The sequence below is a fragment of the Polyodon spathula genome, chromosome 43 (assembly GCF_017654505.1).
Source record: "Polyodon spathula isolate WHYD16114869_AA chromosome 43, ASM1765450v1, whole genome shotgun sequence".
Classification (NCBI taxonomy): Eukaryota; Metazoa; Chordata; class Actinopteri; order Acipenseriformes; family Polyodontidae; genus Polyodon; species Polyodon spathula.
The window spans coordinates 634,065-649,169 of NC_054576.1; the positions used below are offsets into that span (position 1 = coordinate 634,065).

The following is a 15,105-nucleotide window of genomic DNA, read 5'->3' on the forward strand; positions in this document are numbered from 1 at the left end:
TCCTCACCCAGTTCATTGCTCTCCCTCTGTCTGTCTCTCTCTCTGTGTGTGTAATCTCCATGCCTGCAATGGTAATGACTAGAGTTCAATCCTAGTGCTCAGGTGTAACCCCTTTTCATTTTCTTTTGTTTAAAATATATTCCAATGCTGCAGTAATTTTAATTGGCTGATCAGAAGTCAATGTAAAGAGTGTGTAACAGAGCACACATCTCCTTTTCTGAGGTCAGTCAGCTCTGCGCTCATTTCTGAGAATGGAATAAGTGTGTGTGGTTAGTGAGAGGAAGTGAAGGCAGGCAGGGTTTAAATTGAGCCTGAGTACTGGAATGCAGCCCTGCACCCCCTGTTAAACTGAGTACTGGAATGCAGCCCTGCACCCCCTGTTAAACTGAGTACTGGAATGCAGCCCTGCACCCCCTGTTGGAAAGCTGCACCCCCTGTTAAACTGAGTACTGGAATGCAGCCCTGCACCCCCTGTTAAACTGAGTACTGGAATGCAGCCCTGCACCCCCTGTTAAACTGAGTACTGGAATGCAGCCCTGCACCCCCTGTTAAACTGAGTACTGGAATGCAGCCCTGCACCCCCTGTTAAACTGAGTACTGGAATGCAGCCCTGCACCCCCTGTTAAACTGAGTACTGGAATGCAGCCCTGCACCCCCTGTTAAACTGAGTACTGGAATGCAGCCCTGCACCCCCTGTTAAACTGAATGCAGCCCTGCACCCCCTGTTAAACTGAGTACTGGAATGCAGCCCTGCACCCCCTGTTAAACTGAGTACTGCACCCCCTGTTAAACTGCTGGAATGCAGCCCTGCACCCCCTGAGTAAAATGCAGCCCTGCACCCCCTGTTAAACTGAGTACTGGAATGCAGCCCTGCACCCCCTGTTAAACTGAGTACTGGAATGCAGCCCTGCACCCCCTGTTAAACTGAGTACTGGAATGCAGCCCTGCACCCCCTGTTAAACTGAGTACTGGAATGCAGCCCTGCACCCCCTGTTAAACTGAGTACTGGAATGCAGCCCTGCACCCCCTGTTAAACTGAGTACTGGAATGCAGCCCTGCACCCCCTGTTAAACTGAGTACTGGAATGCAGCCCTGCACCCCCTGTTAAACTGAGTACTGGAATGCAGCCCTGCACCCCCTGTTAAACTGAGTACTGGAATGCAGCCCTGCACCCCCTGTTAAACTGAGTACTGGAATGCAGCCCTGCACCCCCTGTTAAACTGAGTACTGGAATGCAGCCCTGCACCCCCTGTTAAACTGAGTACTGGAATGCAGCCCTGCACCCCCTGTTAAACTGAGTACTGGAATGCAGCCCTGCACCCCCTGTTAAACTGAGTACTGGAATGCAGCCCTGCACCCCCTGTTAAACTGAGTACTGGAATGCAGAATGAGTACTGGAATGCAGCCTGCACCCCCTGTTAAACTGAGTACTGGAATGCAGCCCTGCACCCCCTGTTAAACTGAGTACTGGAATGCAGCCCTGCACCCCCTGTTAAACTGAGTACTGGAATGCAGCCCTGCACCCCCTGTTAAACTGAGTACTGGAATGCAGCCCTGCACCCCCTGTTAAACTGAGTACTGGAATGCAGCCCTGCACCCCCTGTTAAACTGAGTACTGGAATGCAGCCCTGCACCCCCTGTTAAACTGAGTACTGGAATGCAGCCCTGCACCCCCTGTTAAACTGAGTACTGGAATGCAGCCCTGCACCCCCTGTTAAACTGAGTACTGGAATGCAGCCCTGCACCCCCTGTTAAACTGAGTACTGGAATGCAGCCCTGCACCCCCTGTTAAACTGAGTACTGGAATGCAGCCCTGCACCCCCTGTTAAACTGAGTACTGGAATGCAGCCCTGCACCCCCTGTTAAACTGAGTACTGGAATGCAGCCCTGCACCCCCTGTTAAACTGAGTACTGGAATGCAGCCCTGCACCCCCTGTTAAACTGAGTACTGGAATGCAGCCCTGCACCCCCTGTTAAACTGAGTACTGGAATGCAGCCCTGCACCCCCTGTTAAACTGAGTACTGGAATGCAGCCCTGCACCCCCTGTTAAACTGAGTACTGGAATGCAGCCCTGCACCCCCTGTTAAACTGAGTACTGGAATGCAGCCCACCCCCTGTTAAACTGAGTACTGGAATGCAGCCCTGCACCCCCTGTTAAACTGAGTACTGGAATGCAGCCCTGCACCCCCTGTTAAACTGAGTACTGGAATGCAGCCCTGCACCCCCTGTTAAACTGAGTACTGGAATGCAGCCCTGCACCCCCTGTTAAACTGAGTACTGGAATGCAGCCCTGCACCCCCTGTTAAACAGTACCCCCTGCACCCCCTGTTAAACTGAGTACTGGAATGCAGCCCTGCACCCCCTGTTAAACTGAGTACTGGAATGCAGCCCTGCACCCCCTGTTAAACTGAGTACTGGAATGCAGCCCTGCACCCCCTGTTAAACTGAGTACTGGAATGCAGCTGCACCCCCTGTTAAACTGAGTACTGGAACCCCCTGTTAAACTGAGTACTGCAGCCCTGCACCCCCTGTTAAACTGAGTACTGGAATGCAGCCCTGCACCCCCTGTTAAACTGAGTACTGGAATGCAGCCCTGCACCCCCTGTTAAACTGAGTACTGGAATGCAGCCCTGCACCCCCTGTTAAACTGAGTACTGGAATGCAGCCCTGCACCCCCTGTTAAACTGAGTACTGGAATGCAGCCCTGCACCCCCTGTTAAACTGAGTACTGGAATGCAGCCCTGCACCCCCTGTTAAACTGAGTACTGGAATGCAGCCCTGCACCCCCTGTTAAACTGAGTACTGGAATGCAGCCCTGCACCCCCTGTTAAACTGAGTACTGGAATGCAGCCCTGCACCCCCTGTTAAACTGAGTACTGGAATGCAGCCCTGCACCCCCTGTTAAACTGAGTACTGGAATGCAGCCCTGCACCCCCTGTTAAACTGAGTACTGGAATGCAGCCCTGCACCCCCTGTTAAACTGAGTACTGGAATGCAGCCCTGCACCCCCTGTTAAACTGAGTACTGGAATGCAGCCCTGCACCCCCTGTTAAACTGAGTACTGGAATGCAGCCCTGCACCCCCTGTTAAACTGAGTACTGGAATGCAGCCCTGCACCCCCTGTTAAACTGAGTACTGGAATGCAGCCCTGCACCCCCTGTTAAACTGAGTACTGGAATGCAGCCCTGCACCCCCTGTTAAACTGAGTACTGGAATGCAGCCCTGCACCCCCTGTTAAACTGAGTACTGGAATGCAGCCCTGCACCCCCTGTTAAACTGAGTACTGGAATGCAGCCCTGCACCCCCTGTTAAACTGAGTACTGGAATGCAGCCCTGCAAACCCCCCTGTGTTAAACTGAGTACTGGAATGCAGCCCTGCACCCCCTGTTAAACTGAGTACTGGAATGCAGCCCTGCACCCCCTGTTAAACTGAGTACTGGAATGCAGCCCTGCACCCCCTGTTAAACTGAGTACTGGAATGCAGCCCTGCACCCCCTGTTAAACTGAGTACTGGAATGCAGCCCTGCACCCCCTGTTAAACTGAGTACTGGAATGCAGCCCTGCACCCCCTGTTAAACTGAGTACTGGAATGCAGCCCTGCACCCCCTGTTAAACTGAGTACTGGAATGCAGCCCTGCACCCCCTGTTAAACTGAGTACTGGAATGCAGCCCTGCACCCCCTGTTAAACTGAGTACTGGAATGCAGCCCTGCACCCCCTGTTAAACTGAGTACTGGAATGCAGCCCTGCACCCCCTGTTAAACTGAGTACTGGAATGCAGCCCTGCACCCCCTGTTAAACTGAGTACTGGAATGCAGCCCTGCACCCCCTGTTAAACTGAGTACTGGAATGCAGCCCTGCACCCCCTGTTAAACTGAGTACTGGAATGCAGCCCTGCACCCCCTGTTAAACTGAGTACTGGAATGCAGCCCTGCACCCCCTGTTAAACTGAGTACTGGAATGCAGCCCTGCACCCCCTGTTAAACTGAGTACTGGAATGCAGCCCTGCACCCCCTGTTAAACTGAGTACTGGAATGCAGCCCTGCACCCCCTGTTAAACTGAGTACTGGAATGCAGCCCTGCACCCCCTGTTAAACTGAGTGCTGGAATGCAGCCCTGCACCCCCTGTTAAACTGAGTACTGGAATGCAGCCCTGCACCCCCTGTTAAACTGAGTACTGGAATGCAGCCCTGCACCCCCTGTTAAACTGCCAAGAGGGGATTCTGGAAAGAGGAGAGTGAGCTGAGCAGCTTCATACCAAACATGCCAGTCAATCATCATTAAATGAGGGTGTCTGCTCTGCTCCTTAGAAAAGAATTAAACACAGATCAGTTAGAATGCTGTGCTATAATGAAAACCAATGTGTGTGAAAAATCTGAGGGGAACATTGAAGCAGGGTTTCACGCCAACTATTCTCCTGTTGAACGCAAACCTATAAGTGTGCTGCTGTGTGTGTCTCTGCTCTGGGGGCTCTTCCCACACCTCCTCAAAGGCTCAGACACTGTAGAGCCGCACGCCTCTGAGAGAGACTCCCTGCTGGGACACAGGGGGACCCCCTGGACAAACAGTTACTTGAATCCAGCCTGAAGCTGCCCCTGCCTCGTGCATCATTGCAGGCAGCCTCCAAAAAGATGTCTCAGACTGGCTGGGCAGTGAGACATGGTTCCAGTGGCAGAGTGGAGGAGCTCACAGGTAGCTCACATTACCACTGCTCATGCTATCCCAGCTCTGGATTAAAAACCAACTGTGATGCCAACCCAGCAGCTTCATGAGCACCGAAACAAAAGTGCAGAAATATAAACTGAACGTGTATTTTAGTATCAAGGCCTTTGCATAATGAGGGAGTTTCAGTGTCGTGATGGCCTTTGTTTAAACTGTCCCTGCAAGTACTTCCCCTCTCCAATGTCAAGATGACTTGCGTCTGTCAGCACAAGCACAGCAGTGCTGCTCTTTTCAGGCTCTATCTGCCCCTGCCCCTGTTCATTGTTTCACATGTATTATCACTGCTGGGGATGAACAGCCTCGTCTAAACCTTGATGATCTGAACCCCTCTGTTATCCTCACTCTGTGGGGGGGGGTTGTCGTGTATATTTATGTTTTTTACATCCAAGGTCATATCACAATGTGGATTCCTCACAAACTACTATAACTTATAACTTAGTCACTATAATTCACCAATTATGCTATAAACTACAACAATACATGACTCCAATAGTAATGCGTGGTTCTGGCTTAATTTTAATTGATTAAATCATGAATGTTTACTCTCTGTAAAAGAGCACCTTTTTTCAAACAAAAAAACCACAGACAATTTAAGAAATAATGATTCTTAACTAGTTTTATTATATAGCACACATGGATAAGCAAAGACAACACATCATAGATATTCTAAATCTAATAGCTACAGGCAATTATATATTTACCCTTGTGGAGCTTGAAGAAAGGTTTTAAGAGTAGGGATGTTTCAAAGTTTTGCAAGTCCAGTTGTAAAAAGAGTCCATTAATGTGAAAAACTTGAAGAGTCCTGGAGTTTTGTTGCAAATTGTTAGATTTCCAAGAACAATGTGTGAAGTTTTGTGAAAAACTTCAGTAAAGTCTCTTCTACCGGTACCACATCGATATTTTGCCGGCTGGGTGCAATGAGGCTCGATTAAGGCTCATCAGCAGAAAAATGAGACCCTCCCATCGGCTTCGTGGTAGAATGGTTAGAACTCTTGACTCAGACTCCAGTGATCTGAGTTTAAGTCTTGGTGGGATCTGGGGATTTTCTTTCTTTTTAGAAAATCAAATGAATTTGACATTCATTTCCGGAACGGAAGCATGCGAACAGGTGAAATTAATACAGATTCTGATATCTAAGGTGGGAAATGTATATTTTGTTTAATTTGCTAAAATATATCAGTTAATTTTAGTGCTGTGCTGTAGTTGGGAAATACATGCTGAAAGACTCTGCTACAGGTTGTAAGTGTCGTGCCGTAGCTTAGCTGTTCAAAGAGGCTGCTAGCAAACAGGAGATCCTGGTTTTGGAGGTGGAGGCAGGGACAATGTGAAAGAAGAACAAAAAGCAAACAGCAAGGGATAAAATGACAGACTTTTCCAGGATTTGAACCCAGTATCTCTTGTACCCAATCAGAGAATCAGATCCCCAGATGAACGAGCTGTTCCACCAAGGCCAGTATTATTTCATTTATCTATCCTTTCACTTGTTTAAATACCCAAAAGCAACTACTAACCACCTTAGCAATACTGATTCCACACTTCAGCTGTGTGCATCAGCAACAAGTTAATATCTATCAAACCACAAACCCATCATGTAACGATCACTCTGCACAACTGAGAAGCAGTGGTACTGTCCCCCCTAACGAGATACTACTGGCCCACTATCTATAACTAACTAAGTCAGCAAGAGTGACAGACAGCAAAAGCAGGGGCGTCAGAGGGGTCAATTTCATGAACAAACGGTTTATTGTTGTAAACTATAATGTAATAAATGAAATATAAGGACAACAACTTATTGCAGAGAACAGTTAGTTAAGTGGAAGGTACAGGCGAGTAAGAAAAGTAAAGAGAACTAAACAAACATCCAAACAAAATAACACTAAAGCAAAATGAATGTGGTGTCTGGTCAGCCTCCAATAAACCCCCACACACACCACACCAATACAAAACCAGCACACCGACAAAAAAAGACAAAGGTGAATGAATAATTATACAAAAACAATTACAAAGACAGTCTTGATGGCAATGGATGATAAATTAAATTTAGGCCTAACAAGTCCAGTGAAGCAATGCACATGTAATCCAAAGAAACAAAACAAAACCAAAATTACAGGAACAAAAGTAGAAAAAACCAGCAAACAGAAAAGGAATAATCTCACCAACAAATAATGAAGTCCCAAATAGAGTCCTGCACTGATGATGGTGGATGAAGGTTGATGAAAAAATATCGATTGTAGAAAATGATGAGTCTGTCGAGTAGTACCGGGTTGAAGGGTGAACAGCCGTTTGGAAAATATCAGGAGGATCAGGAACAAAATGGAGACTGAACACACTAAAACAAACCCTAAACAGACCTTGAACAGCAACTAAACTTAAACAAGTAAGAGTATAAACAAAAAAGAAGAGTGTAGACAAAGTACAAGATTTTAACAAAAGAGTAAATGGATGCACCTGTATTTATCTAAAATAAAGTTAAAGTTACACTGTAATTAAGTAATGAGCTGTTTGTAAAATGGATTCCTCAAGGCAAAGGGGAGTGCTCTCCTAGCCTAGCCAGCCAGCTTTAATACTGGTGCTGGCTTCCAAGGAGCTCTGAGATTGGAGGAGTGGATATCTGAATGAGCCAATGGGGGGAGAGGATGAACAAGGGTGATAGCAAGGAACTATGGGAAATTGAGTTTTAACTTGGACAGGCTACTGACCCTAATAAAAGAGACAGGTGGGTGAAACTTACACCAACTTTATGGAGAATGTGAATTGTTACAAACAGGACTAGACTTGCTGGCTCAGAAAGCACAGGGAAGGAGGAGGGGCTAGAGTTCAGCCAATTACTGTTCATGGAAAACTGCTGTTAAAATAATTTAAATAAAATACAATTAAAACAAAAAATGCTATGTAAAATTATTTCAAAATCCAGACCAATAAGTGGCCAAACGAGTCCAAAAACAGGATAAGCTTTTGAAAACAAAACTAGGCTTCTAATTTAAAACAAAATCAGAAAGCAATTCTCAACAAAGGTCGTGCATTTCATCCAACAAATGCAGAAGTGTAGAGAGAAAACAGACAGGGCGTTTTGCATAAAAAAACTTTTTAAAATTTATGTATTTTGAAATAAAGATGTATTCATTATTATGAACGTTGACAGATAGGATATTGTATTAACATTTTCCCACGAGTGATTGCCTTATACAAATCTTATAGCGTTTCAACAAATCGATTTGACTTTGGTTCATTATTTAGCCTATACTGCCATATATAGCATTACTGCGGGTGTGGTTTATTTAAAGAAGAAAAGTCATGGCCTGTATGGGGATTGAACCCACAACCTTGGCATTATTAGGATCATGCTCCAACCAACTGAGCTAACCAGCCACATGCATGAAGATTTTCTCATGTTAAACTGAACAATGACACATTCAAAGTAATGCAAAGGCATAATTGCACGCTTTCAAATTACCAAGCATTCGGTGGATGTTTTAAGAAATAAATGAACAAAACTGATTTTTTAGAAGTGGTATTTGAATACCACGCCTCCAGAGAGACTGCGACCTGAAGCCAGAGCCTTAGATCGCTCGGCCATCCTGACTCGCACAGAGGCGCTTTCTAAAAACTGCAGTGCACTCCTGAACCTGCAATGCCTGACGCTGCAGTAAATCACCTGGGGGGTGCGGGTACTTATTCTTTATTGGGTTATATTAAGGAGGGCAACCTGTTTCGACGCTTTCTATATGGGATCACAAGGACACTCTTCTTACAGAAAGAAAATATACGGCAAACAGAGCGATCGCTGATCACAGTTAGAAACAAATCAGAAATTAGCAAATTAAATTAATCAAAAAACCTCAAAGGCATTACATAAATGTTACAGATATATTTCAGACAGAACAGTTGTAACATGATTGAGTATATTTCTAAACAATCCGATAGTAACAGACATCATCTCAAAGCTCTATATTTTATGTCTTATGAAAGACAAGTATGCTTGTGCATTATATCACAGGAAACATGATAATCCTAGCTCTTCATTTAATCCCTCAGTTTATACCATATAGAGATAGAAGATCCCTTTGGATTCACATTGTGATAGTTTCTGATTGAGATTACCACCTCTGCCAGCTTGAAATATTTTTTGTATGCCACAGAATTTAAGATCCGAAGCTGAATGTTTGGCATCTACAAAGTGTCTAGATAGTGGTGAATGAATATCTTTTCTCTCAGTGTAACTTTTATACTCGCTCATTAATGCGCAATCGTAACTGTCTCATAGTTTTACCAACATACTACAAGTGGCAAGGACAAGAAATCAAATAAATGACAGGAGTTGAAGCACATGTGATCACTTGTAAGATACTGAACTCTTTTTTTGTTGTATGAATAAAGTCTGTTGCGGAACTTTAAAGGTTCCCATGGCAATTGAGTCAACAAAACAAACGTCAACATGCATTGAGACGCAAGCTGTGGGCGGGAAGTAAATGGTAAAAAGTGAAAGCAGTGTGAGTCAGTGGGATTTTTTTATTTTTTTATTTCATTATATAATGTTGTTTTCTGTGAATGCCGAATGCAATTCGCTGAACTGTAAAAAGCATGAATAAATGAAAGATGGCTAGATAAAAGATAACTCATTAGTACATTGTGTATGTGTGTGTGTGTGTGTGAGAGAGAGGTGTCTCTCGTATTAGCATTAATAAATAATAATAATAATAATAATAATAATAATAATAATAATAATAATAATAATAATAATAATAATAATTCCTAATCCTTCCTAATATTGAGTTGCACCCTCTTTTGCCCTCAGAACAGCCTCAGTTCTTCATTGCATGGATTCTACAAGGTGTTGAAAGGGTTCCACAGGGATGCTGGCCCATGCTGACTCCAATACTTCCCACAGTTGTGTCAAGTTGACTGGTATTGCATAAGAACATAAGAAAGTTTACAAACAAGAGGAGGCCATTCGGCACATCTTGCTCGTTTGGTTGTTAGTAACTTATTGATCCCAAAATCTCATCAAGCAGCTTCTTGGAGGATCCCAGGGTGTCAGCTTCAACAACATTACTGGGGAGTTGATTCCAGACCCTCACGATTCTCTGTGTAAAAAAGTGCCTCCTATTTTCTGTTCTGAATGCCCTTTTGTCTAATCTCCATTTGTGACCCCTGGTCCTTGTTTCTTTTTTCAGGTTGAAAAAGTCCCTTGGGTCAACATTGTCAATACCTTTTAGAATTTTGAATGTCTTCTTTGTTCAAGACTGAATAGATTCAATTCTTTTAGCCTGTCTGCATATGACATGCCTTTTAAACCCGGTACAATTCTGGTCGCTCTTCTTTGCACTTTTTCTAGAGCAGCAATATCCTATTTGTAATGAGGTGACCAGAACTGAACACAAAATTCTAGATGAGGTCTTGTACAGTTTTAACATTACTTTCCTTGATTTAAATTCAACACTTTTCACTATATATCCGAGTGGATTTCGAATCCCCTTTCTCCTTTATAACCTCCTTTTAATCTGGATCCCATCAGGCAATAAGGGAGATGATTCTTTTTCACAAACACCTGGAAATGGTGCAGAAAGGAACGAAGTTTGTGCCGATAAAGCGCTCCACTTAACAAACCAGACTCAACTGGACCGAGCAGCGCCATCCACATACAGCGTGATAACAGCATCTACAAGAGCACGTGAGCTCCAAGGCAGGCTGGTGTGTTAAAATGAGACACTTCTCACAGCAAACAGTACTTTCAAATACATGCTGAACAGACACCTTTGTGTTGTGTGAAAAATGACGTGGGCATGTCTACTGTGCGTCCTGCTTACTTACAGGTAGAGGAGGATATAATATAAGCACACCCAAACCAGAAGAAACCCCATCTATCAAATACAGTGTATTTTATTAATGTTTTGTTTTGTTTTGTTACTGTGTGCAATATGAATGTGTTTTAACATTGTGCAAAAATGAATACAATAGCCATTTAAATATGAGTCGAAATTAACCGGTTAAAACCGCAGACAGATAAGTGAGCTCATTGAGGGCGTGTCTGTGGTAAAGGCGCTCATTCTAGGACTGGGAATTTCAACCAGGTCCGCTTAGTATTCATAACACAGAGACTCGCTGGAAAAGACTTAAGCTGCTGTGAAACAATCTCTCTCTTAAACAGAAGCACAAAGTCAAGAAGCATCGATATCGATATTGAGTTTCAACGCGTTTAATGAGCGCAGCAGAGCGCCCTGGGGTTCACAATATATCTGTATTTGTTGTATATGTTAGACGCATCGGGAGTGGGGTTCAGTATTACTGTACATTGAATTATTGACGCATTTAATAAAAGAAAAAGCAAACATCTGGAGTGACGGTTGTAAAAAAGGCGCCAAGTTCAAATCTGAACTAAAAAAAAAATCACTCCGCTCGTGGCAAAGTCGCCACCCCTTCCTTTGCGTTTAAGAGCACAACCAATCACAGCGAAGCACTCCGCCCCCCGGGAGCGTTGGTTGGTTCGTAGTTGAACATTCTCAATGTAAAGGATTGTTGGGTAGTAATTTGCATACAGGCTGTATAAATACCGGCGCTGTGGGGCTGGCTACTCATTCATCTTTGAGCTGCATCAGAGGAAGAAAATGCCCGATCCGAAAGCTGCACCCGCGCCGAAGAAAGGCTCCAAGAAGGCTGTTGCCAAGAGCCAGCCTAAGGGAGGAAAGAAGCGCAGAAAGAGCAGGAAGGAGAGCTACGCGATCTACGTGTACAAAGTGCTGAAGCAGGTCCACCCCGACACCGGCATCTCCTCCAAAGCGATGGGCATCATGAACTCGTTCGTCAACGACATTTTCGAGCGCATCGCCGGCGAGTCGTCCCGCCTGGCTCACTACAACAAGCGCTCCACCATCACTTCCCGGGAGATCCAGACAGCCGTGCGCCTCCTGTTGCCCGGAGAGCTGGCCAAGCACGCCGTGTCTGAGGCACCAAGGCCGTCACCAAGTACACCAGCTCCAAGTAAACCGAGCCCGTCCCTGCCCCGTCCTTCCAGCAACACAAAGGCTCTTCTAAGAGCCACCCAAAACACCGCAGAGAGAGATGAATTCCTGTTTCAATTGTGCCTTGAATATAAAAACTAGAATTGTATTGATAAGGACTTTTTCCCTCGATTCTTTAAAAGAAAATGTGTATTGTTGGAGAAATGGTATTTCGGATATATACACTCATTTTTGCAGAAATGTATTTGTGGCTTTGTAGTATTACAGATAATATTAGTCATTAGTTATGTAACTTTATTGTAAAACGCTGTTTAAACCGCATATTTTAGTAGCACTGGCGAGTGAAAACAAACATGCTGATGTGTTTAAAAATAAAAAAAACACCCATCAAATACAATGTATTTTAATAGTGTTTATTTTGCGTGTGTGTGCTATGAATGTTTTAAAATTGTGCAAAAAATAATATAGAAATCTTTAAAATCTGAGATGAAAATAAACGGTTAAAATGACGCTCAGACACGCCCTCCGTGAGATCACTCATCCTGTCTGTGAGAAAGTCGCTCATTGTAGGAATGTAAATTTCAACCAGGTCCGCTTAGTACTCATAACACTGAGACTCGCCGGATATTTTTCATTTAAACTTGAAGTTTTGTTCTGTTACTGTAAAGATGTCTGGTCGTGGCAAGGGAGGTAAAGGACTCGGGAAAGGAGGCGCTAAGCGTCATCGCAAAGTGCTCCGTGATAACATCCAGGGCATCACCAAGCCTGCTATCCGCCGCCTGGCTCGCCGCGGAGGAGTGAAGCGAATCTCCGGGCTGATCTATGAGGAGACCCGCGGGGTGCTGAAGGTGTTCCTGGAGAATGTGATCCGGGATGCCGTCACCTACACTGAGCACGCCAAGAGAAAGACCGTCACCGCTATGGATGTGGTGTACGCGCTGAAGCGCCAGGGGCGCACTCTCTACGGGTTCGGGGGTTAAGGATTTTCATCGGCTACATTTAAACACAAAGGCTCTTTTCAGAGCCACCCACTGTGTCAAGCAAGAGTTTAAATGTATTTACTACTCGTTCACTTTGGGCAGTATGACAAAGTACTCTTCGGATTAGGGTATTAATTGTATATTTACAGATTTATTTATATATATATATATATATATGCGTAAACTCAAATTCATATAAAATACACGTAAGCATTTTAAGTTATTCTGTTTACAGAAAATGCTTTAACACGGTATTGTAATTATTAGGGAAGAAGGTATTGTTCTAAAAACTTGTACAGGCTTTAGAAAAAACACGCCGTTGTTTCTCACCACCAGCATTTGCATAACCTGCTCTACTGCGATCACAGCAATAGCAGTGTTTTCTGGAAATGCATTGCTCGGCTGCGCGGGAATCTACGATTGGTTGTCGTGGCCGAGTGGTTAAGGCGATGGACTAGAAATCCATTGGGGTCTTCCTGCGCAGGTTCGACTCCTCCTGTCAACGTGTAACTATTGTTTTTGTATTAATCCGTGTCATTGTATAATCTCACTCAAACCAGAGACAGGGATGTGTAGGAATGTTTCTCATGTGGACACATCTGAGCCTGTGATACTGAACCGCATCCAGAGGGGATACTCGAGTTCAAACAGACACATTTTATTATGTAAACAAGAAATTATTTTAAAATATAATGTATATAAATTTATATGGTATATAATTTCGCGAAATATATACCATATAAACGTGTATATATATATATATATATATATATATATATATATATATATATATATATTACACAATGTAAACAATATGGACTGTCAACAATATCGACTTTCTAGTTAACTGAAGTTCACAGAACGCTAAACTGAACTAAAACCTAGGAAATCTAACTAAACTCCAGCATGACTGTGGGCAGTGTGGTTTTAAACACTTCCAAACGGTTACATTTTGTTACAGCAGTGTTGCAATTTCAAAATGAGCGCCAAAGAAACAAAAGACAAACAGCAGCAGAACAGCGCCAAACCAGAAACAGCGGGGAGAGATACAACCAATCAGAGGCAGGCAAATAAAATGTTGCCCGCCCTCATCCAGTATGACGCCTTTAACATTCTAATAAGTATAGAACAATTTTTGTCCAATCACGAATGAGCCGGTGTGTATAAAATAGCAGGAGAGCAGACGCGCATTTCTTGTTGTGATTTTCTCAACTACAGTGAAGATGTCTGGAAGAGGAAAGACCGGCGGTAAAGCCCGTGCTAAGGCAAAGACTCGCTCCTCTAGGGCCGGACTGCAGTTTCCAGTCGGCCGTGTCCACAGACTATTGCGGAAGGGAAACTATGCTCAGCGTGTCGGCGCTGGAGCCCCGGTCTATCTGGCCGCTGTGCTGGAGTACTTGACTGCTGAAATCCTGGAGCTGGCCGGGAACGCCGCCCGGGACAACAAGAAAACCCGCATCATCCCGCGTCACCTGCAGCTCGCTGTGCGCAACGACGAGGAGCTCAACAAGCTGATGGGAGGCGTGACCATCGCTCAGGGCGGAGTGCTGCCCAACATCCAGGCCGTGCTGCTGCCCAAGAAAACCGAGAAGCCAGCCAAGAAGTAAATCACTCGGACGCCGCTTTTAGATCTTCTAAACACCCAAAGGCTCTTTTAAGAGCCACCCACTTTTTCTATAAAAGCGCATCGAATCTGTTTTCGTTTGTCTGAGTAATATCAAACTGAGAATTGCAGCAATGAATAGTTTGGTGCAGCGTTACCGTGTATCTGTTTGTAGCGAGATCAAACACAGGCCTTGCCCCAGCGGGTGCTGCTCACATTCCCCACGTTCCTTAGAAAGAAACACTGCGACACAGTAACAATATACTGGCTTACTTTGTCTTACGCACCAGCTGACAATAACAGAATTAGTGAATCTGTCTGATTTACAATTTCCGAATAATACGAAGTACTGGAGTGAGAATTGCAACAATGAATACTTCTTGTGAGCAGTACAGCGCTACAGTATCTCTTCATACCCGTATCAAACACATCCCCGCCACAGCGCAGAGCGGGTGCTGCTGACATTCCCCACATCAATGCCACGGTCCTGACAAGGAGACAGTTCGATACAATATCAGTCCACTGGTTTACTTTGTCTCTGATCGAGCTACATTGAAATATGTTTCCAACTGCAAATCCTCCTCGCGTTTTAGGTTTATGATTGTATATGTTTTAATGAGGCTGTATTCTCTAAGGTTAATGATACATGTTTGGATTATTTCTATGTTTTATGATGTATTTTCTCTCGCCAGAAATAAGTATTTCTTGTTTATTGTTGAGCGTTTTTCAGTTACAATTTTAAATACAGTCTGCTTGTTTCGATGTATTTTTTAATACTGGGGATCAGTAATATGTTCGTGGATGACTACGTTTATTAAAAGGGCGCCAAACAATTCAGAAA

At 44.3% G+C, this 15,105-nt stretch overlaps 3 protein-coding genes, 1 non-coding gene and 1 pseudogene across 6 annotated transcripts in view; 4 read left to right on the plus strand and 1 right to left on the minus strand.

Annotated features, from left to right (window-relative positions):
* LOC121305398 (immunoglobulin kappa light chain-like) overlaps positions 1 to 15,105 on the minus strand; it is a 322,019-nt gene that overhangs the window by 265,748 nt on the left and 41,166 nt on the right. The window lies entirely within an intron of this gene.
* Positions 11,324 to 11,785, plus strand: LOC121305436 (annotated as a pseudogene).
* LOC121305443 (histone H4) lies at positions 12,329 to 12,661 on the plus strand. The gene has a single exon (XM_041237093.1). The coding sequence runs from the start codon at positions 12,350 to 12,352 to the stop codon at positions 12,659 to 12,661; it is 312 nt and encodes a 103-aa protein (XP_041093027.1). The 5' UTR covers positions 12,329 to 12,349.
* Positions 13,085 to 13,166, plus strand: trnas-aga. Its single transcript has one exon. It is a non-coding gene; the product is annotated as a tRNA-Ser (tRNA).
* LOC121305430 (histone H2A-like) lies at positions 13,885 to 14,326 on the plus strand. The gene has a single exon (XM_041237083.1). The coding sequence runs from the start codon at positions 13,885 to 13,887 to the stop codon at positions 14,266 to 14,268; it is 384 nt and encodes a 127-aa protein (XP_041093017.1). The 3' UTR covers positions 14,269 to 14,326.

Coding starts and splice junctions, on each gene's coding strand:
- LOC121305443 (XM_041237093.1), top strand. CDS start 12,350: ATGTCTGGTCGTGGCAAGGGAGGTAAAGGACTCGGGAAAGGAGGCGCT.
- LOC121305430 (XM_041237083.1), top strand. CDS start 13,885: ATGTCTGGAAGAGGAAAGACCGGCGGTAAAGCCCGTGCTAAGGCAAAG.